A 24,576-nucleotide genomic window follows, 5' to 3' on the forward strand; every position below is an offset into this window, starting at 1 on the left:
AAAAATTGCAGAAAAAGAGAACAAAGGAGATATAGATTTAAATACAAAAAATCATTAACATTTTAATTAAAAGTTCACACAACGGTAAAAGTGTCCTGCTTTAAAAAGGCATTTTGCTTACCTAATCTGAGCCCCACATTTTGCTCACTTGCTCTTAGTGCAGATCAACATAACCATCTCTTCAACGTTAAATTACAGAATAAATTTCCCACTCCAAGCATCAATTAAAATTGTAGTGATTCTAGCCCAGTCAATAAAATACACAGCTGTAAAAAAAATTTTCTAATGGTTCAATTAAATCTAATCTCAGTGCATCCTGAAACACCAGCTAAGCACCACAGACTACTTCTGGTTGCTGAACATTAAAAGAATCAGCACAGATTAAGGTAAGTGGGTAAAGAAAGCTGTTATTATTTTAAGCAAAATTAAAACAGATGGGAAAGACATGTACTCAGATATGGGTTTGCCTCACATTTAATCTTTTATGAATGGCCAGTCCTTGATGGGGATGGGATTCAGGAGCACAATTTGAGATGCAGCATCAATTTTCCCTTGACTCCAGTGTACTATGTCAGTTACAACTTATCTATTTAGTGGATGATCCAAATATCATCAAAAGGAAAGAAACCATTATGAAAACAGGTTGTCTGGTATATTGAAAATGAGGTATTGGTTAATTTAGCAAGCCAAGTTCAAACATCCACCCATATTCTCCATTATTCAATTCATTTCAGGTTTGGTCTCCTATTCCACATTCACACAAATGGTGGGGCAATGGAACAAGAATGCTAAAGAGACAAATACAGCAAACACATTATACTGATGAGTATCAGTGAATCTCTCATTAACCACTGAACCCAGCCAGGATGGGACATGCCCTCCTGGACATCTCATAGCATGTCACCTGTACCTCTTCTGCGACATCATGTTTTATCTTGGATAAAAATAAGAATAAGAGAAGTCCTGAATCCTAACAGACCTTCATAATATTTATTTCTATGCTGATTCCCTTTACTGGAACAGTAAGCTCCCAGATACAGCAACTTTTCCATCATTTTAGACCTGGTGTATAGCACACTGCCCAGGACATAGGGGGCATTAAGATATATTAAATGAATACATAATAATAGCTGCTATTTGTACCTATTATATGCCAGCACTATGCTAGACTCTCTACTCACATTGTTCCATTTAATCCTAAAACAACTTAATTCCTACTTGACAGATTAGGCAAGACATGCAGGTTCATAGAAAGGAAGTAAAATGCTGAAAGACATTGCAGGGAGGTAATGGCAGAGCTGGCATTCCAACCCAGGCCTTTGTGTTGTGGGTCCATGAACTTTCAACCATACCACATGGTATGGAGGTCTACGGATGTGCAGTGACACTGTGGGAGGTGGCTGAGTGCAGACTCCACACACTGCGCACAGCCATTAGCAGCCTCTGCACTGGCACTGGTGGGCAGTGATGAGAGCAGTGTCTTTACTAGACATTTGTGACCTAATGGCTTTTTGGGTGCTAACAATAATAGGAGATAACCACCATAGCAAGCAAGAACAGGAGAGGAGGAAAATAGTGAATGTCCTTTGGTAGCCAAGAGAATTGCATAGAGTACATAGGAAACACTCAAAAACCTCTTCAGAAGGAATTGAAGCCAAAGCTTTGGCAGAATAGGAGGTGACAGGGCCAGAGAAACAATTTGGGGAAGATTATTATAATCCTATTATTACCCTATAGAGAACTCGAAAATGTGACTGACATCTTGAGCCCATATTTATATAGCATATGTTTTACCCCATTACTAGATTATAATCTTGAAAGTAATATTCATGTCTAATATATTTCTATGTCAGCCATGGTTCCTAGCACATTGCCCTATAATTTACCCTGTATCTTCAGAAAGTAGCCATCCTAGAAGTAATGTAAGAGAAGTCATACCTTAGAAGTTGTCATAATGAACTATCAGGTTGGTTTTCATGGCACCAGTGGTAAGCATTTCTCTAGTCCTGTCTGGCAGGGGGTGGGGGGGGAGGTGGGTGGGGGAAACCCCTGGACAGGTTGCCAAGGATACTCTGATTGACAAGGAACTGAGTCTTGAGTAAGAGAGGTTATGTTAGGTCACCAGAGCATGAGCTCATTGACTTTTACTTAATTCCTTTGATTTTAATTCTATATTCAGGAAGAAAACTTGTGATCTTTATTCAGTTTATAAAATGGGGTCTCTTACTTAGAAAGGAATGTTGCAATAGCAAACGATATGAATCCCCTGGTACTCTTAGCAGTTGGTTTTTTCACTGTAAATTCATAAAGTTTATGAACTTGACAAAGCTAATATGTTGACCCTGATGTCTAACCTTACGAACTACTAGTACCAGTAGAGCCTTAAAAAGACCAGTACACAGGAAATACTATCATCTTTATCGTAATGTCCCTTTCACTTTTAAAAATATATTTTAAGAGAGAACGACATCAAAAACATATTGCTTTTCTGAAATGATTGCTTTGGGTTATTTCTTACTACACTTTGTCTTATATCAACATGAGGAATTTGAGATCCAAAGAACACTGTTATAAACTAAAAAGTCATTATGGAATTAAAAAAGTATTTTTTGTGTGTGAAATAAAATGTTTGAAAAACTATGAATTTTTCCTAGAAAAATAATGCTATGAAGTTATCACTCTATTAAACTGTCTTCCCAATGACCAAGTGAATTTTATTGTTTGATATTAACAAAACTCCTTTACAAGTGCTGAATGGCCCACAGCACTGACGTCATAAGATCTGTTCATGCAAGGAAATAAATCTCAGTTATTGGTGAACAATTTGGTTTCCCCAAATATTCCCTTCAGCTGTGACAGATGGCTGGGCCTCTACCCTCCTTTGGAATCTTAGAAAGGCTCTTTGTTCTTTGTATCATAACCCCATGACCTGAAGGCACAGGTGTGTATGTGAGCTCTTATTCTGACTAAAGAATGCTCAGGCCTCTACATTTTCGTCACTGAATGAGGATCAAGAAGGAGTGGTTATCATGGGGACCTGGTCTAGACCTCACAAGTGGTGCTTCCTTGGCAGCTGCTGAAGACAAAGAAAGCATCTTTGGAGAAACAATCTTGCTGGGAAGTCACTCCCCCTCCTACCCGCTCACTGGTTCCTTCCGCCTCCCCTCCCAGGCTGGAAAGGGTCATCTCTGGCAGCTGTTATCATAAGGAGAGAGAGGCCAAGCTGATGGCAGCTGTTAGAAAGATACTGAACAGAGATTCCAAGAGGAAGGCTGGGTTCAAGAGCACGTTTATAAAAAATATTTGCTGAAGTTCAGGGGTTAGTCCTATAGACTGCAAACAGTGAGAGGTACCTGGGGTTGTCTTGCCCTTCACTGAGTTGGTAATGCTATAAGGTGGTTATGCTCTCCTGACAGAAAAAAGAAAAGGTAGACTACTAGTCAAGACAAGGCTTTCCAAAGAAATGAATGACACAGACATAACTGATGCTGGTATTGCCCAAGATCTCCCTGCTTCCCTCTGACAAAGCCTAAAGATCACTCATCTCAGTGATATCTTAGTTGGTATGGAATTCAGACACTCTGAGAGAGCTTTGTCTTTCAAAGTCTGAGTTTGCCAGTGCTCCAGACAGTAGAGCATAATGGTTACAAGCTTGGAATTTAGAGTCAGATAAACATGAGTTTGAGTACTGGTTCTACATCATACCAGCTGTATGACCCAAGGCAAGTGATATCATTTCTTTGTACTTTAGGATACTCATGTGTGAAATATGGATTAAAAATAGGAGGTATTTCACAGTGTTGCTGTGAAAATTAAGTGAGATGATGCAGGCACAGAGCCTAGCCCAACATGCTTACAATAAATGTTTATTATAAATTTATTAAAAATAGGCATAAAAGCAATAAATGAATAGGAAAAACAAACAGAGACTCATGGACATGGACAATAGACTAGTGGTTACCAGAGGGTAGGGAGGAGCCGGGAAGAGGAGGCAGATGGGGTAAAGGGAGTCAAATATGTGGTGACAGAAAGGAATCTAACTATGGGAGGTGAACACACAGTGTAAAGTGTACAGCTGAAACTTATTGGACCAATGTCATCATTAAAAAAAAATAGGTATAATTGTTAAACTTCTCCCCAGTGAGACAGGCTTTAAAAGAGAATTAGGATTTTCTTTTGTATAAAGGATTGATTCTTTTCAGAAATGAGATTCTGATGCCTTCATATCATTGATAGTAGTTCCATGAACTTTGGTGCCGTAAAGTTCAGAATGTCTTTCCATTTTTTATATTTTCTTTGATTTCTTTCACAAGCATTTTGTAGTTTTCAGCATACAAATCCTATATTTCATCTTTTGACAATTGTAAGTAATGTATTCTTAATTTGATATCCACATGTTCATTCCCAGTATATCGATTCCTAGCAATTAATTTTTGTATGTTTACCCTGAATCCTGTACCCTTGCTGAACGCATCGTAGTTCTAGTTTTTTCTTGATTCCTTTGGATTTCCTATGTAGGTAACCCTGTCAGCCACAAACAGGGAAAGTTCTGTTTCTTTCCTTTCTGGTTTTTATGCCTTTTATTTCCTTTTCTTGCTTATTGCTCTGGTTAGAATTTCGAGCACAATGTTGAACAGGGTGTGGTTCATGAAAGCAAAAATCTTTGCCTTGTACCTTATTTAGGGAAAAGCATTGTCTTTTTCACCATTAAGTACAATGTTAGTTATTCTTTTTCAATTTGTTAGGTGCTTTATATCAAATCTATTCTTATTTTTCTGAGTTCTTTAAAAAAATCTTGGGGTGTTGAATTTTGTCAAAATTTTGAATTTTGAATTTTGTCAAAATTTTTTTCTGCATTGTTTGACATAATATGATTTTTCTTCTTTAGCTTGTTAATATGATGAATTACATTGATTGATTTTCAAATATCAAAATAGGCTTTCCCTGTTATGATCACATTTGGTCATATTATATAATTCTTTGTATATATTGCTGAATTCTATTTAATAGTTTAAGGATTTTCGTACCTACATTCATGAGAGATATTGGTTTTATACACACACACATTTTTTTTTACTGTCTTTGGTTTTGGTATCAGGGAATTAGCTTCATAAATGAATTGGAAAATGTTCCCTCCTTTTCCATTTTTCAGAAGAGACTGCATAGAATTGGTGTTAATTCTTCCTTAATATTTGGTAGAATTTTCCAGTGAAATAATCTGGATCTGGAGATTTCCTTTGAGAGAGTTTTTAAATTCAATTTCCTAAATAGTTATAGGGCTATTCAAATGATCTACTTCACATCAGGTAAGTTATGATGGTAGTTTTTGATGAATTGGTCTTTTTATCCTTTTGATGTCTTAAGGTCTATAGTGATAGCCCCTGTTTCATTCCTGATATTGGAAATTTGTGTCACCTCCTTTTTTCGTCAGTCTTAGTAGTGGTTTTATTGATCTTTTCAAAGAACAGATCTTTGTTTCATTGATTTATCCACTGTTTTTCTTTCTTTTTTTTTTTAATTCTATTTGTTTCTTCTTCCATCTCTATTATTTCCTTTTCCTGCTTATTTTGGGTTTATTTTGCTCCTCTTTCTCTAGATTTTTGGGAAGGAAACTTGAAACTTTTCTTCTTTTCTAATGTAAGCATTTAGTGCTATAAATTTTTTTCGGCACTAATTTAACTGTGTCCCTCAAATTTGATTTGTTGTATTTTCATTTTCATTCAGTTCAGTGCATTTTTTTGCCTTGAGATGTTCTCTTTGACCTACAAATTGTTTAGATGTCTATTATTTAATTTCCAAGTATTGGAGGTTTTCTTGGTATCCTGTTTTTGATTTATAGTTTTATTCCATTGTGGTGGGAGAACACATGCTATATAATTTCAACTTTTTAAAGGTTTGTTTTGTAGTTCAGGATATCTTGGTGAATGTTCCAGGGGTACTTGAAAAAAATACGTATTCTCTTGTTATTGGGTGAAGTGTTCTACAAATGTCAATTAGATCTTTTTGGTTAATGATATTATTGAGTTTTTCTATACGCTTGATGATTTTCTGTCTAGTTGTTCTATCAATTGTTGAGTGAAATGCTAAAGTCTCCAACCATAACTGTGGATTTCTCTATCTTTTCAGTTCTATCAGCTTTTGCTTTACACATTTTGCAATTCTGTTGTTTGGTGCATACATACTTAGGACATTCTCCTTGAACGGGTTCCAATCTTTACTAGGCTGCCTTCCTGACATCCTCTTCTTTGGGCTCCAGCCCTTTCCTGCCCTGCAGAGGCCTGCCTAATGACTTTGTAACTAAGTAGAAGAAAAGGAAGGAAGGAAAGAAGAAAGAAAGGAAGAATAGCCAGATTAACTTTTTTTAAGGCTAACTTTTAAACTACATTTTGTTTAAGAAATCTTTGTTTCTTTTACATCACTGAGTCCTTAGAAGCTCCCGTATCAGGAGTAATAATTACCCATCTTTGAACCCCTTAGTGCTCACTATCCATCTGAAAGAAATTACAGAAAATGTGAGTATATATATTTATATATGTGTGTAATTTTAATTTTGTGACTGTCTTTACACCAGTTTGAGACGTCCATATAGGTTTTTAGATCTTGAAAAGAAAAAAAAAATGGAGGGAAGATTGCAATAAAATGAGTGTGCGTTGAGAAGTAATCAAATCTAAAGGAAAGGCCAAGCCACAAAAGTTTAAATTTTCATTTTCTCTCTCACCTGTCTTCTGTGATATATCTACCTTACAAACAGGACAGTCACTGTAACACTTATAAACTAGGATTTAAGATTTATCATTAAGTCAATCTAATCACTCCCAAGTGTATTTCATTTGTTCAACAATTTTTGGCACCTGATAAGTGTTTATCATGACTAAACCTCATGTCTTATAAAGTTGATATTTAAAGTCACATATAAAGGATAATAGTTTATTTTTCTTTAGAACTGGGTGTTAATCTTTTCTAAAACAATGACTCTATGTGTGTGACTTTATTTTGAACCACTGAGTCATGGGGTATAATCAAATAGTAACTTTATTTTCCTTTTCCCTATACCAGGTCCAGCCTTTTTTTTTCGAGGCTATTTCTTTTCCTGTCACCTCAGATAACATCTCTGACAAATAATAGAAAGTTCTCTGGTAACTTCGTGTCAGTGACTAATATGTCTATTCCACCATAGTGATCACAAATTCTGAACACTGTTGAACACTGAAGCTTTTCTCTGCTGCCCCCAAAGGCTGCAGGGGAAAAGGAATCAAGGCTGACTTTCATGTTCCCAAGCCCAGGGTTTCTCCTCCCTCTATCCCTTCATTACCCACCTCTGCTTCCTCCAGGATTAAAGAGGAGAGAGAAAAGGAGAACACAGAAGGAAACAATGGTCTTACTTACTGGCATCCTTCTGATAGTGAAATTCTCTTACTGGGTTTAAAAAACTGTCTCTCTGGGATGCTTATTTAGGTTCTCCAGGAATCCACCATCACTGGGGCCTCTGGCCTGCAGTTCCCTCTCTCTGGGTAAATGTACCTTTCTGCTGGTAGCTTACATTTCCTTCTCCCCACTAGACACCCTCGGTTTCCCTCTCTGCCAGGCAGCCTTCTTGAGTAGGATCCAGAACTGCAGGCCAGCCTTGGCCCTTACATTTGGACACTGGGAAACATACACTTTTCACCTTTAATTGGTGGCGGGGGGAGTACTTCTCAAACATAGAACTTTTTAAATTTAACTTCTGTCAAGCAAGCTCTGAATAGAGCCATTCAGTCTTTAGATTTATCACATGCCAGTCCACTTGGCCTCTTAAATTGCATGAGACACATATCAGATATGCAAATAATTTCCTCAAAGTTTCTCTGGCTGGGCTTGGGATGAGGAGAAAATATCCCCCCACCCCTGCTAGGCAGGAGGAGGGTAGTGGTGGTGAGATTCACAGCAGAGGTATCACCAAAGAAAGCTGCCTTCTGATATCCAGCTTTCTAAATGGGTAAGGGGGCCATGGGTTAAAACACCAAGATCTCACTTCGAAAAGTAGGGGCGATGGCTCCATTGTCCTGGCCCTTCAACTAAAGGTGAAACTGAAATTGTTTATTTTATTACATCCTGTTAATGTTTCTTTCATCAATTGCCAAATTAATTCATGGTAAATCCAAAACACTTCTTTTCTGCTATATTACAAAGAAATAAATGAAACTTTTTATGATAAAATAGTCTATTCCATTGTTCTAAACATAGACTCATATCCAAATTCTGATTCAAGATTTGTGGGCTTATATTTACATTCTTAGCAGTGAGTAGGCAAGCAGCATCAAAACATCTATGCTCACCCCTTTACTTCTTCCCTTAATGAAAGAATCATAAGATTTTATGATTCTTTTCAACTGAATTAAATAGAAGAAAAAACAAGACTAGCATTGCTGAAGTTTCACTGCCCATTGAAAGTCTGCCTGCTGGGAAGTCATGGACACCCCCTGCCAAATCTTTCTCTTAGCTGTACCTCTGGGGACAGAAAAATGCTATCGAAGACTTGTTTGGGGCTAGAATGCAAGGTTTTCAACTTCTTGTTCCCATGACTGCCCTAATGGCCTTTTTTTTTTTTTTTTTTAACTCTTCTATACCCTGCTTTCCCAGCCTTGGGACACTTAATTGGACATTGCCAATAGAAGTACATCTTATACAGAGCCAGGTGGTAATGTTTTCTTAAATTCCTGTAATAAACACAAGAAACAACCCAAAATATTGAGTAGTTTACTTGAAAGTGGCATAAATTCAGTGTTCAGTTGCCCAAAATGTAGTCATTTTCTGTCTATCTTCAGAGAATTTCAGAAGCTCCTAGAATATACACGCAGGGGCATTTGTCACACATATTCTCACAGTTGTAGTTCGAGTTAGCTCATAACAGAGGGTGAAGGTCTAAGGGAAGCAGCCAAATTACCAGTGATTTGGCATAGCAAAGTCTTGGACTGAATTTATGCAGAAGCCTAGAGTTTTCAAACAATCTCTTTAAATTTCTGTAGGCAATTTATGTAATTATATTAGCACATTTTCCATTCCAATAACAAAACCACAAAGATCTTTATGTTCACAGACAAATCTTTAATATTATAAAAAGAAAAACAGTATGCTCATATAAATTCACAAATTCCAAATAGGGGCATGATTCTCTGATTGCTCTCTTCAGAGTCAGTAAGAATTCATTCCAGAAAAAGGAAGAGAGGCACTGAGCTCTTTTTTGCCAACTCCCTTCCTCCACTCAAACATAAGTTTTATTCGGACACAAAACGCTGCATTAGCCAAGTCTCCTGCACTCCACTTTGATATTTTGAGCCCAGTTGAACATGACTGATCACAGCTCTCAGCACACGTTTGTGAGCAGATTTCTGCTTGCACACACAGTACATACATACATCTTTGATCAAGTCTAGCTGAGAACACTGGCCTAAATAGGCAAATTTGGCAGAATTCTGAACTCTGGCTATTCTATCAAGGCTAAGGGGTTCATACTACTTTCGAGAAGTTTATTGCTCATGGAATGAATTTAATATAAGTTAATATAGGGAAGTGGAGTGAAAACAACTAAAATATTATCTGTTCCTTGTTTATTATAGCGAAATAGAACCATACTTGGTTTATAAATTCTAAGCTTATGATCACAGACAGGACCAACAAATCATGAACGCTAAGTAAACACACACCAAGTTAAATGTCAGAGTCAAATAAAATATGCATTGAAATTAATGATACACATTTAATGATATGCATAATCACAGTAATTGCTCCACTAGATGAGAAGAGAGGCAAAAGACAAATTTTACCAACCTCACAAATCAGCTGGCTCTTGGCCAACCATCCCCTTCAATCCTGCTCCACTTCCCAAAGGACAAAGGCCCTGGTCTGGTAGGAAAGGTCCATAGGGGCCACAAATATGCATTTATTTTCCATATTCCTTCTATAGGCCAGAAACATAGACTAGGGAGTATGACATAAAGAAAGTTCTCCCTGCGTAATTCCTGCTCAGTTAAGACATCCAGAGTACCAGAATCATGTCTTTCATTGGCATTATCCTAGCACACAGCACAGAATTAAGAACAATTTGTTAAAAGGATGAGCCCTAGGAAGACCGGGGTGTTTGTGTGGTACAATGAGGGAGAAGATTGGCATGGCAGTGGTGAGTCTTAGAAATGTACCTCCTAGTATATATTGGTTAATTGGTTTGCTTCCTAATGTTCAGTACCCAAAGAAATGGGAGTTCTAAGGAATATGAGGATATTGTGGTCCAAGAGAGAGGGAGAGAGTAATATTTAAAAAGGTGCCCTTCAAAAAACCTACTTCTTGTAATCTGAACTGGCCTTATTCTCATCATAAGGAAAATAATAGTTTTTATTGTTTCTTTTTGTATATATATGAGATAATATTAACTAAACTTATTGTAATCATTTCACAATTGATGTAAGTCAAATTGTTATGCTGTATACCTTAAACTTACACAGTGCTGTATGTTAAATATTTCTCAATAAAAATGAAAGGAAAAAAATAATTAAATGGCATAAAGTATGCAAAATTCCTGGCATGTGATGAACACACAATAAATGCCATCAATAGTGGTCACTCTTTCCCAAATCCATTCATAGCTAGGTGAGCAAGCAGTGGGGCTAAGATACTTGCAATGGTCTGGCTTTATGATGCCACTCAAGGGAGAGTCCAGGATTGTGTTTTGTTGTAAATGGGATGGGGCAGGGTAATGAGAATGTTTAAAGCCTGCTCCTGATCTCCGCTTAGGTGAACTTCACCTAAGAGTAATTTTAAGATGTATTTCAAAATGGAAATAATACATAGAACTTTCCCTCTAACATCATAATTTAGGAAAATGAGATGAAAATTTCTACCCCATCTCTGTTATAAATGACCCACTGAAGTTCTTTCCTATGAGCAAACGGTGGTGACATTTCTATCAATTTATATTGATAATCTGGTCCTTATCAGCTGACAGTGCAAACTAAAATCAATCAATACCACCCCCACACTTGATTTTGAATGCCTTAGAATTGCCAAGAATAATCATCTCTTTGGCAAGTGTCAATCTAATTGAAGAGGGTCCTTTCATTATCAGACAGAACTTGTGAAACCTTCTTGTGGACAGAAAACCTTTTCATTGGATAACAGACATAATGGCCCTGAAATGGCTTTCCTGAAAAATGAAAATAATGTGCAATATATTATTTACAATAGACTGTGGAGTTGTTCAAGTGCTTCCCCTGAATAATTCTGAAAAGTAAGACTTCTTCTTCTAAAGGGATAAGGAAAAGAACTGGAGTCTAGTCAGCAAAGGTGGCACCTATCATTGGACCAGAGATAGTGAGTTTGGGATACTCCAGGTATCCTGGTGAAGCTGAACCAAGGGAGATGCTTAGGAGATGGCAAATGGTGAGCAGCAGACAGGATTCAGCCACAAACTTAAATTATTTCTTCCTAGCCCACCCAGGATTTCCAAAATAGGAAATTTCACATAGAAAGTCCAGAGTTCTAGCTTCTCCTGAAGCACTGAAATCTTGCAACGCTGGGTATGCCTTCCCACCTGGTTTCCATCAGCTGGAGCTAACTGGCTGTTTCTCCCTTTATGTGGAACATGTCTCTATTTGCCACAATCCCCACCACTTCCTATTCTAACCTGGGCTCACTTCACTCATTTACTTTACATTTCCGGTCCCTGCGGGCGTTTGAGTTCCTGTCTCTTGACCTATATCAACAGAGGCATTTCAGACTCCAAACCTCAAGGTATTTCTTCATCAGTGTAGGTTTAAAATTTGTGGTGGTTTGGAAGTTCCAATAAATTCTGTTTTTGTGCCCTTGCCAGTTTCCCTAAACTACAAATGCGGGACCATGATAAACCCATATGCCTAAAGATTATGTAAGTCATCTTACAACATTGTTATTTAATAATTGGGTGCTAAATGTGCCTCCAGAAATATATACTGAGCTTATTTGATGCATCCAAATTATGTTTAAAATACAAACTGTAATCATACACAGGTCTAACATTTCTAGCCCAAATTAATGTGAAAAGAGTTAATTGTCTGTCATTTCTAAGATTAGGATGGACAAAAATGAGACAAAGAGATCTACATGTCATAAAGGGAAACAATTTAATCATTTGCCACAGAACATCTTCAAGGTGCTTTCTAGTGGAGACTTAATTAAGCAGTGAGGGCATTTGCTGAGAGATTAAGACCAGCATTTTCAGGGTTGTATGTGTATGTGCATGCGTGCATGTGTGTGTGTGTGTGTGTGTGTGTGTTAGAAAAAATAAAACAAGAAAAGCAACTCACCAATTCCAGACATTGTCTGTGGCCATAGGCAGCAGCATAATGTATGCTATTGTAACCTTCCTTGTCCCGGATGGATGGATTTGCATCATTTTGAAGCAGAAACTCTAAACATCTGTAAGTATAAAGATGAGGTGTTATTTTAGAAAACATCTCTGGACCAAAAGGAATTAAAAAATGTAAATTTCCTCCTATTATGAATGTTCCACAAAGCACTTTATGAGTTTAAGTACTTCTTTAAAAATCCTACAGCAGTGAGGCGTTATATATTGAAAGTCGTGTGCGTGTGTGTTTTCAGTAGCTTCCTTTATTCCACCTAAAACAGCCATTCTGGAATTCAGGAAAGGCTTTGGCAACAAGAGGGTAATTAGTTTTCTTCCTTCATATCTTAAGGTACAGAACCTCTCTGTCATCAAGGTCACTGAATAATGAGTTTTAGAGCTCCACGTTCAAAAGATAAAGTCTCAGCCATATAAATAAGTAGTCAAGCCATTGCAACAGGGTAAACCTCAGAGAGAAGGTCTTTATTTCTAATCTTGCTATTGGAGACTCTAAAATCGAATGGTTAAAAAATAAAAATTTAAAAGAGTAAGAAAACAACAAAAGAATTAAAGAAACGGGTAAATGTTTAAAAAATGTAAAGGGTTAATTCAGTAATCACATATAAAGAAAAAGGCTCCAATTACACCATTAGGAATATAGGCCAAAAAATAATAATAAATAATAAATTTTAAAAGACTTTTCTGACAGAGTTGTAATTTTTCTGAAAAAGCCACAATCTTTGGAATAGGTTAGAAGAAGATGTATGACTCCACCCTTCCTGAAGAGCCCCAAACCCCAGAACACGAGTGCTCAAGGATGTAATGAGGCTGTTCGTGGCCTGTTAGAAACGGCACGACCCTGTTGGTAAAAGATGGAATAACAGGTAGAGAATACAGCTCCCTAATTTTAATTTTATTTTTGTGACAGTGGGACAAACACTTCCCTCACAAGACCAAACTGATTCAATTTCATACTCAAGTCAAAACTGTAAGATTCTAAATATAAGCCTATACTTTAAATAAAACCTTTCGATGGCAAATTTATATAGTTCACACAAAAACTTTAAAATGACATTTATCTACCTTTTGGCAAAAGGCAAAAGGAGTAAATAAATTACACATAGAGAAACTTAAAATGATATTTTAATTTCTAGAAAAATTGGTGAAAGGCAAATTTTTTAAACCAAATACCTACATCTTTCATGATTTACCCATAAAATGCTTCATAATAAATCAAACTATTATTGGAGTCTCTATATGATACTATCCTTTGTGATTTGTGCCTTACAATGAAGTCCTTTTTATTTTGGTAATTAAACGTCCATGGAAAGTTCCAGGTGTGACTCATTTTAAACTGAATTTGGCTTTTTTAAATAAAATCATTCAATAGAAATAGCATTCTAGTGGACATGCAATCCTCAGCTTCTGAAAGGATGACATTCTAAAAATCAGTTGACAAATTTAATATGTAATTTGGAAAAGACTTGAAATTGCTCCCAGAGTTACTTAATCCAGAAAATCTCTGAAGTATACTACCAACAGTGTTATTAGAAATAACAACAGTAGTATAGAATTTGAATATTGTTTTTTAAAGGAAAACGAATATCAAGTTTTAACTGGGAATGCTATCTTTTCTCCTCTCAAAGCCCTGACTAGTAATTTTGGCACCTAAGCTGCTAAATCAAGAGATGCACAGGTAGGTCAGGGGTATATTTGTACAAGGGGAGTAGCCTCTCTTTGCATAAAAGCTCTCAGGCAGGCTGGTCACCGACTTCCTCTGCTTCTCCTGCCCTTTCCTTCTCCATCAGCTATAAGAGGGCTGTTTTGGCCCAGGGCAAGCTCGCATTTCACTAGAGAAGGGAGCATTTGCTGAGGTGGCTTAAAAGTCTACAGTCTTTAATATTGCTATTTTAATTTTGGAATATTAGGGCAAAACCTTGCTTGTTCTGCTTTATTCTCAGTTGTGTTTCCTGTCCCCACACTGGTAACAGTTAAAGTTATGTCCCACAACCTGCCCTGCAGCCACATTTTCTAACTTTACCCTTCTAACTTCTATATACAACTTTTAACTGTGTGCTGTGGTTTAGACTTGGGAGGGGCGCCCAGTGGATGGTAGGAAGGTCCTAGAGTGGACACAGCATTCAGGTTCCAGAGAAACTGGTTCCTCTGACAACTAGAGAAGAGAAGAAACAAGTTAAGAACTATGCGTGCACAGACTCTTAGGGCACTATATCCACTGGGTCCCGCAGGGACAGGACACAAAACATGGGCACCTTTTATTCAACACTTATTGAACACCAACTACATGCTGGTTACTGCGCTGAGCAGCACAAGTCTATCACTGTGACATGTATTGCAGGAAGGACTCTCAGAGGAGAAAGCATTAGATCTTCCCATGTACCCACACCCTGGGCGATGGCAGTCACTGTAACCCCTATCTGACAGAAGCCAGAGAAAAGCAGGTGGGCTGAGGCGGAACAGGAGCAGCTATTTGCAGGGAGCAGAGGGCTGTTTGTAAGTTGATGTGTGTGTGTGTGTGTGTGTGTTTGGGACAGAGGGAAGAGTACAACTGGTATATTTCACACTGAAATCTCAAAACATTTATTTTAGGATCTGCTAAACAGCTATTCCTAGCTCATAAAAGGGGAGCCTATGGCTCTGAGAGGAGTTTTAATATGTTGCCTGAGGCACGCAATTCATGGCCAAGTCAGAAATGATATTTAGAATGCCTGGTCTCCAAAACTGCTGACCAGTCACGGTGATGGTCATGTCAAAACCTACAAATTTAGAAAGAGTTCTCTATGATAAGATAGCATAATTGAAAGATGCATTAAAAGAAGTTTCTTCTTCATTAAAAATGTGTTCACATCACTTTCTCAAGATCCCAAGTAAAACACTAAAACGGTGAGGCTGGCCCACACGGTAACCCAGAGAAGCAGACAAAGCATCAGTAACTGCACCCTGTGCTTGAGCTGAAAAGTAACTTACAATGCAGCTTCCTTTTCCTTCAGCTCTCTGGCTCTTTCAAGTTCTTCTGAATTTTCATGGGCATTTCCTAAGGTGGTCTTACTTCTCAGCATAGGAAAAAGGAAAACAATTATAATTAATTTTTTTTAATGGCAAAGTTGCTAATGATTTTGGTGCAGTTTAAATCTCAATGGCCTTTTTCCCCCACCCTAAAAGAAGTAAGCACTACTGAGTTTTCACTGAGGATATACTTGGTTCTCTCCAGTGCTATCCAGTAAATCTATTCTCTCCCAAGGAAGCCAATTAAGAACGTGACTATCCTAAAACTTCCACCCAGGTATCAGTGATTAAGACAACGATTAAGTTGTCTACCCTTCCATAAATATCCTAAACTCCTCAAGTAAAAAGGAGGCAATTTAGCTTAAACTTCTGACTCCACCACATTCTTTGCTGTCTCCTTGCCAGTTCGGCATCTCACATATTAACGAAGTCCTAGTCACCCCTCATCTGAAGAACAATTGTTCTGCATCCAGGATTCCTTTTCCAGCTCTTAACGGATGAAGTATATTTGTTCCCCTACTCTATTCCAAGTGAATAGCATATAGCCTGGCACATAACAGATACTCAATAAATGTTTGTTGAATTACCTGCATGGCTATTGAATTCTGAATGCTACATCTGACTTGCCAATATCATACAAACGTGAAGGGGAAAACAAGCAAGGTTTCCCAAACTACAGAAATATAGATCATAATCTACTACTAAATTGTAAGATCAATTTAGTGGGTTGCGATCAATAGGGGTTTTTTTTTTTTAATGAAATAAAAGAGAAAATAGCAGAATGTATTACACGTAGTAAAAGTAAATATGGTTTTATGAAATTTTTCTTTCCATTTTACATATACATAATTAAAACATACATATGTGACTGTGTGTCCTGGATCATAATATAAAATGTACTTCTTTCTGTGAGTCACTGTTTGAAAGCCACTGGTCTGCAAGTCAAACTGTGCCTACCTCTCCCACCTTTCCCCTCTTTAAATGGTTCACTTGTTTCCGCTTTACATTTCTAGAATCCAAACATGTCCAGGGCAACCAACTTCCCCTCCTCTAGCTCCTGAAAGAGCACAAGTTTGAAACAATAGTGCCTATTTTATACATATGGATGCCATATTTGAAGGCTACTGGGATCATGTATAGATGGATATTTTTAACGCATGACATATATTAGCAAATGTAAGTTTTATAGTAAGTGAAGCATTTAAGTGGTGGTAATGAAAACTGCAGTGTATGACAAAATAAATTACAATAGATTTTGAATGAACTGAAAATCTGGGCTTGACAGCTCCACTTGGCATTTGACCCCAAAACAGAGAAGTAATTGTGCAGCGACATGTAATGATCGCACATAAAGAGAGCAGAATGGGAAAACTGGGGTTAGGGATGAAGCAATTCTAACTCCTTTCGGTCTGAGTGAGAGAGATTCTTTAGTCACACTTTCCATAAGGCAGAATGGAGAAACTTAGCAAATTCTCCCCCTCTCTGGCCCTACCCCCAGAGGAAACAGTAATAAAGCTGTTTTTACTTTCTATCCATGTCTGATGCAGCAGCATAGTGCAAAGCTGTCCGTCCCCAGTCATCTGTTTCATTAACGTTGGCCCCTGTGGTCACTAATGTCTCAATACAGTGGAAATGACAATTCGCAGCTGCATAGTGCAAAGGGGTCCTGGAAAACAAACAGCAATTTATTACTCCACTCAGTCTGAAAAACAGACCCATCATCAGCTCTAGCACTGACAGCAGTATTCCCATTGGTGTGGAAAACTCTTCATCTCTCAGAGTGTGGAGGCCAAGGGATGTACCTTCCTTTGACTTTGTAAATTGGAACTGTGACTACAGAAACAGTGGCTGTTTTACTTCAGGCCATCCACTGGAAGCTCTATCCTTTCTTTTCATTCCTCGTATCTATCCTGGTTCAGGTCTACATTCTGCCCATTTAGACTATTGCAATAAAATTCCTATTTACTTCCTTAGTGCTAATCAAACTTCCACTGAATTTCTAGTTGTTATGAATGAAGAACTGGGTTTTCTAAGCTCCAATACCCACATATGATAATCCTGTCCTAAAATCTTTGGTCCTCCTCACTGAACAAAGCCTTGATTCCTTAGGCTGGAATTGAAGACCTTCCCAATCTGGTCCCAATCAACCTTTATGGAGTACCTCTCTCTCCACTGGATGAGCACATTATTGAATCCAAACTAAATGACTGGAGGTTTCCCCTATCATTTCCACATCTCCACTTTTGCCCATGTTTTTTTCTTCCCTGGAATGCCCCTTCCTGAACAACTTCCAGTCATCAAAACCCCACTCATCTTCAAGTCCAGAAGTTCTTTCTTCTGTGTGAGATTGTTTAGCTCCTGTCTAGGCCTCTCTTGAGCTTCCATCACATATTGCTTTGATTTTCGCTACTGATGGTATCTCATCTTCCTCATTGAAATATAAGCTCCTTGAGGGTAGGGATGTAGGTTAATGGGAGGAACGATGACCAAAGAATCAGAAGCCCTCGGTGCTGATCTGAGCAGATCTGCAAGCTGGACCCATTCACATCCCCTCTCTGGGCCTGAGCTTCCTCATCTTTATTTCAGTAAGGACCTTTGAGCAGCTGTTCCCTAAGGTCCATTCTAGGTCTAAAATTCCATGTACATGTATCACTCATTTAGGTTTCCTGGGCTCAGCTTCCTTATCAGTTAAAAAGGATCATAAGCATCACCATATACCTCATAGAGTTACTTTGGGAAACCAAGTAACATTTAGAAAACACCTTTTAAAAGGCAAGGTAGTGCAGAATTATAAAGTAATGTGTTTTATATTACTTATTTTTAGTCCTCAATTATTCAATTATTTATCTGGTGTTTCTAGCCAATTTCTAGGGAATAATAATCAAACAGAATGCTAGAAATAAAGTAACTTTATTTCAAGAAGTATTTATCAACTTTCAAGTACAACTATTTTATATTTTATTGTCAATTTATGATACTTTTATGAGTTGATCTTCTCCTCTTTGGTCAAAAAGAAAAAAGAAATTATAAATATTTTACATATTGGACTGTTTCTGCTTTAATTAATTAGACCAAAAATTATTAGTTATCAACTATGTGGCAGAGTCTGGAGCTAAAAAGAAAACGAGGCCCAGTCATTGTCCTCAGGAGACCCACAGCCAGATAAGGAGAGAGACAAGGAAATGGAGTCCACTTGAGCAGCGTGATGTGTGCTGCAGTCATGGAGTATGTAGGGTGCAAGGGAAACCCCGTCAGAGTTGTAATGAAGTGTCATTTGACCTACTCATCTGGAAGGACGAGTAGGAGCTGTGCAAGGTAGGTGGGTAACAGAAGAAATTTGTAGCGATTCTAAGAACCAGGGTGCATGTGGAGAAAATGAGTAGGGAGATGCTATATAAAAAATAAATAAAATAATTTAATTTAATGTAACTAAAAAAAAAATGTGTGTGTACACACACACACATTCCAGTTAGTATTGTGGCATGATTTAGCTATGCAAAGGAATAAGGTAAGAAAATTCTATAACTCATCCCAATAGCCAAAGGGGCTACTGGCGGTGGTGGTAATGTGTATGTATTTTAACATTATAAACATGTCTAAAGATTTATCCCAAGATGAAATGTTCAATAAATATAATAAAATGCTCCAGATTTTGTGACCAAATTCTAAGTTAGGAGGGCTAAACTGTTCCACTTTGCTACAAACAGAGGTTTCTAAACTATATCCATGTAGGAGATTTTAAAAAAAAAAAATGGAAAGAGAAGATAGACAATTGGCACTTCTAAACAGAATCTGTGAGAGATGTTTTCCTTGGGGCTTATGCCTGCTCTGCTGGCATTTCACTACAATAAGAGATTTCCTTCTGAGGACAGAATCTCCCCAGCTAGCTTCCCTGTTTACCATTTCAATGTAACATAACTTCCAGATGGACTACTCCTGGTTCCTTTTATTTAGGCATTTGAAGCAGAGTTCCCTGTTTACATACCTCCCACATTTGTCCTTTTTATGGAAATCCGCTCCGCTGCTCTGCAAGAGTTTTATACATTCCACATTACTGGAAAGACAGGGAAAACATCATTAAGATGGTAGAGGTCGATTGCCAGGCCATCTTCAGAAAGAGCTATTTTCTGCAGAGTGCAGGTGAAGATGAAATGATAGCTCCAGCTTTAAATTCTGCTAACACAAAAATTACTGAACATATTAATGTAATACCATATTAAGGACCTAATGTCCTTAAATTCTTTTTTCAAAGCTAATAAATCTATACATAAAAGATCTTGATAAAACATTTTCAATTCCATAACTAAGGAATTTTATGATTATTACATGATGAAACTTTTCAGTGATGATTTCATTGTTTATCTCAAAATTTTTTCAGAACCATCAAGAGTTTATAAAACAAGGTTTTAAACCTATAATAATTTCATGTCACCTTCAAACAATGAACCAGAGTGGATGAGCATTACCTTTTATCACAGCAGAATGAATTCAACGTGAAAACCATTTTCGACCCAGACTCTCCTTAATGAAAAATAAAACAGCTGCATTTCCCTGTCTTTGTAATCTGGGTAAATGAATGTGCAGAATCAAGGCCGAAAATGATATAATGGAGCATAGTGATCTTCCAAAGCTTCTTTGTCATTTGCAGAAGCAATAAATCATATTTAGTAGAGAAAAAAGGACCTATTGAAGTGAATTTTCCTATTGAAGGGCATGTAGCTAAATATTAATTCTCATAGCAGTTTCAGACATGAATCCCAAATGGTGTGTTGTCACTTTCTGTATAGGTCTGATATTTTTTTAAATGTGGACATAAAAAGAGACGATCATCCATCATTGTTCTGAACTTGAGATGCTAAGAAGTGGCCTAGGATTTACTGCTTTATTATTATTTAAATAAGAAAAATGATCTCATTAATGACAATCCTGTGCAGGGCTATCCCCATCCCACGTCCACCCTTCATAGCCACCTTTCTCAGAGAACAAGCTGTTTTGGTCATAAAACATAAGAACTTTCTGAGGTCTTTATGTATTGAGGTAGTGTGCCAGTTGATGATATAAAGCCCCTGTCCTTACTGAATGAAGGATCAAAGGCAGAGACAGATCCCAGTTGTGTAGCTCATGAAACTCATGTGATGTGGGGGGATGAGGTGGGGAGAAGGAGATTCTTTAAAAAAAATAGTACAAAATTATGAATATAAAACTAAATATAAGACTTCGGAAAGAACTATGCAAATAAAGGGCCCAAAAACTTCATAGTCAATCCGCCTCTGATAAAGAGATAATGGCTCTGGTAACATACCAAAGGTAAATGGAGAAGCGCTGCTGTTCCTTAGGACTAGGAAATTGATTAAGAACTAATACCTCACCCAAACAGGTTCATTTGAGAGATGATTAGTCAGTGTGTGGTCATACAGCAACAATATATTGATCAGAGCCTTAATCTAACCACTGATATGAAAAAGAGTATCTGATGAAAAATTCTCTTTACAATTTAAAAAAAGACAAGGATTCAATCACTTTGTCCTATCCTTTGAGTTTTCTTAACCATTGCTCACATTTAACCATTATAAAGATCAGTTTTGAAATATGGACCAAAAAAATGTCTATAAATGAACATGAATTCACTCAATCTTGGATTCCTTTGATCATCACCATCTACCAGGAACAAAAAGGAAAATCTTAAGAACAAATCCCAAATTATTTCTTTTCGATGGAGGGAGTACCAAGTAGATGCATATTCTATAGGCTGAAAATCTATAATTTAAAAAAAAAAATAGAAAGAAAAGAAAATAAAGAGAGAAGAAAACAAAATAAAAATATTTTCTATATGAGGTGGGATAAAATTTTTTTTTGGAAGAACAAAAATGCAAGTAATTTGGATATGCAGCATGGTGATATTTGGTTTTGGTGGAAATGATTCTTACTCATTTTACTAAGGAAATTGTCTTTGATTCTTAGACAACTTAAATGAATTAAGATGAATTTGTAATTAAGTCATAAAATAACAACTGAAATTACTAACTACTCACCCTCCTGCAGCAGCAGCATGAAGGCACGTTCTTCCAAATTTATCTGGGGTGTCTATTTCAAAGCCTGCAGACAGCACGTGCTCATTACTAAACAAGGATACTATGCTATACTTTTGTCCTAGTTAAACCACAAGAAACATTGCAGAGACAGAAAAATCAGTTAGTAGAAAAACCAGAATGCAAGCAATTGTAGTCAGAAAGAGGTTGTCATGGAAACGAATGGTAACTGCTCAAGCTTGGCAATTTTATAGGAAGAACCGTGAAGTCAAGAAGAATTTATTTTCACATTCAGCTATGGATGAACCACAGTCCCATATTTCAATCCCAGGATAGAAATTTATGAAACCAATTTGAGATAAGTAGGGCAATAGATAGGCAGACAGAACACATGGAGAAAACATGGAAGGCAAAGGAGTAATCTTAACATGCTGGAATAGATATTTTCTTAAGTGTATTATTAGCTTTCAGTTGGTTTAAGATTTGGGAAATGTACTTTCATGCAGGGATTATTTTTAAACATGCCAAAAGCAATGAAAGCAGAATCAACCAAAGGTAAAGTACTTAAGGGAAAAAATGCCTCTGGAATATCTTTTGAATTAATTCATAAACAATCTTTGCCTTGCAGATCTCTATCATGTTTGAAAGCTAGGAACTTCTTAATACATGGAGGTTGGCAGAAGCAGTGATAAGAAAAATTAGCAAAGCTTCAAACCAGAAGGAATTTCTTGGTTCCAAATAGGCTCACATTAAAAAAATAAAAATTAAACCTAGTTGGAAGAGATCAACTGTAATAATTTTTTCAGAGCCCACAGAGTGAGAAGGTAACACATTTTCTATTGTCAAAATGTGGAGGATTTGGTCTTTTTCCTTTGTTGAAAAATATTAAATGGTAAGCCACCATTTTAGCCTCTAAGATGCTTTCTCTGTTTATGACAAACTTCCTGTAAGGTATGGCCATCCCTGCCTGCCTCTCACACTGGATCATCCAAGCTTTAACTTGAAAAACAGACAAGACTCATTCATGGACGGGAATACTGACATTTCAACAGCTCCAGCACCGAGGACTGCTGGGAGCTGTTCCTAGAGCAGGTAATGAATGACATGAAGCATAGGCAGCCACTCACTCTGATCAGACAGCTGAAGCTATATGGCTCACTTACAGGACACATTAAGCCTCATCTGTGGTAATGGAGTTACTTACCTGATGATAACAACTTCCTGCAGCAGTCAGAGTGAGCATTTAGGGCAGCTAAATGTAAGGGAAACATACTATGGATTCCACACCTGAGGGGGGAAAAAAAACCAGAGCAGCTCATGGTAACACAACTCAAAACGCATACAGAAGGACAATTATCTTTCTAGAAGTTCTCTGATGAGAATTAAATCCGTGACACCTAGCTTAGGACTCTTGGCTGAAATAATTTTGTAACCCTTCCACTCGAGAAATAATTATGTGATCATTTTCTACCTTAAAATAATAAAGTCCTGGACCTAAATCAGAATTAAAAGTCCGTAACAATAGAGGTATATATTTTTAAGAAAATGTTTCACATAAACATTATGTGACTCTTTACATAATTTAAATTTAAATTAATTTCCCTTCCTTTTTTCATTCAGGTTAGCAATTTGATGTCTTCATTCATTCATTCATTCACCTATTCCATACTTCCTAAGAATCAGATACTATGCTAAATGCTGTAGGTAACAAAATACACACTCAACTTTGATAAGCAACTTATTTTATTCCTTGAATTAACAAATATGTGTTATTGATTTTTATGTGCTAAGCACTTTGCTTAATAACGGCTGTATTATTGAAAATAAAATTTTAGATGAGAATAAAAACTGTTTACTTTTTGCAGGTAAAATTTCACCTTTCTAATAAACTTCTATAATACACATGAATCCACATCAGGATACCAGTCACAAAAACACAGTTGGGAGTAATAAACATTATCTTGCACATATTTCATAAGTCTAGCATATCCGTCCTAACATTATTACAGAAAGAATCCACAAAAAGACTTCTTAGACCGATCTCCCACTATAACAATCCCCAGGATGATCGCTTAAGGGACAGGCAGTCTTCAGATGGCAGCGCCTTTTGCCTTCAGAATTAAATCCTCCTCCTCTTGCTCATCACCTCTCCTCAAACAAGGACCCAAAGTGTGCTGAATTGCAGTTCACAACAAACTGCATCATCAGGAGATTCCTGTGTACTTCTAAGCATTTATAATGTTAATAATAATTTCTCATAATATCTCATTATATTCAAAGAATATATTTCAGATTTTGTAAATCCTCTGCATAACACAAGCAAGTATGTCTATTTATACCTGCAGCTTTCATTACTTAAGTTTCTTCTCTGGCACAAAGAGGCCTATTTTTAGATTCTATGCTTCATTAAAAAATATATATGATTTGACTTTATTAAGTTTTGGATATATAAATTTTATTTGCTATCTCAAAAGTTATTATGATGTGTGTAAATGTGTGAAAGTATATGCATATCCACAGACATTTCATGGTATTCAGTGTTCTGCAAGATTTGCTCTCTCTTTTCATGGAAACTTCTGTTTACTGGGGTTTTTGTTCAGTCTCCCCTCTGTTCATTTTTCTTTCCCTATATGGAGATTTCCAACCCAGTGTATATAATAGCCGGCATCCATCAAGAGATGCAATTTGCCCATCTTCCGGGCAGTGTCATGTGGAGAACTGCTTGTAATTGCCTCTCTCATCATTTATGAAAAAAAAAATCTGAAAAGCAATTGCATCAGTGACATCCTTGATGCTCATGAAAAGGAAGAGGGAGTTGGAGGATGGGAGAGAAGCTTTTCTATTTATGCTGCTATTTATATTGTTCCCTCTTGATGCCAGTGAAATAGTAATTTTTAAAAGTGTATAACATGTTTCAAAAGCTTCTTATTAAATGAAACTTTAAGCTAAGGAGCTTTTACCTAACCATTTTATTTATTTTGGGCTGTTAAGGCAAAAATATATGATTAATTATCTCTGGACATTTGCAAGAGGAAAATGGATAGAATATTTTTTGGATAGTTTTAAGTTCTTGAAAGAACATGCCTGAAACCAAGGGCTGATTGCTTAAGATTTCTTTAAGTCTTCTTCATTCTACATCTATCTAATCTATCTATCTATCTATCTATC

General features: G+C 36.9%; 1 protein-coding gene across 4 annotated transcripts in view; it reads right to left on the reverse strand.

The window, feature by feature from the left end:
* Positions 1 to 24,576, reverse strand: part of ANKRD44 (ankyrin repeat domain 44) — a 277,127-nt gene that overhangs the window by 61,521 nt on the left and 191,030 nt on the right. For 2 of the 4 annotated variants that reach the window (XM_039844326.1, XM_039844328.1), the window contains exons 11-16: positions 22,613 to 22,695; positions 21,412 to 21,475; positions 19,365 to 19,433; positions 16,905 to 17,045; positions 15,341 to 15,421; positions 12,315 to 12,426 (exon numbers count right to left, since the gene is read on the reverse strand). In XM_039844326.1, coding sequence (XP_039700260.1) covers positions 12,315 to 12,426; positions 15,341 to 15,421; positions 16,905 to 17,045; positions 19,365 to 19,433; positions 21,412 to 21,475; positions 22,613 to 22,695 — 550 coding nt within the window. Of the gene's footprint in view, positions 1 to 12,314; positions 12,427 to 15,340; positions 15,425 to 16,904; positions 17,046 to 19,364; positions 19,434 to 21,411; positions 21,476 to 22,612; positions 22,696 to 24,576 lie in introns of all 4 variants that reach the window. The other 2 variants (XM_039844324.1, XM_039844327.1) reach the window with 1 other exon arrangement.

The sequence above is a fragment of the Pteropus medius genome, unplaced genomic scaffold (genome assembly GCF_902729225.1).
Source record: "Pteropus medius unplaced genomic scaffold, Ma_sr-lr_union100, whole genome shotgun sequence".
NCBI classification, from domain to species: domain Eukaryota; kingdom Metazoa; phylum Chordata; class Mammalia; order Chiroptera; family Pteropodidae; genus Pteropus; species Pteropus medius.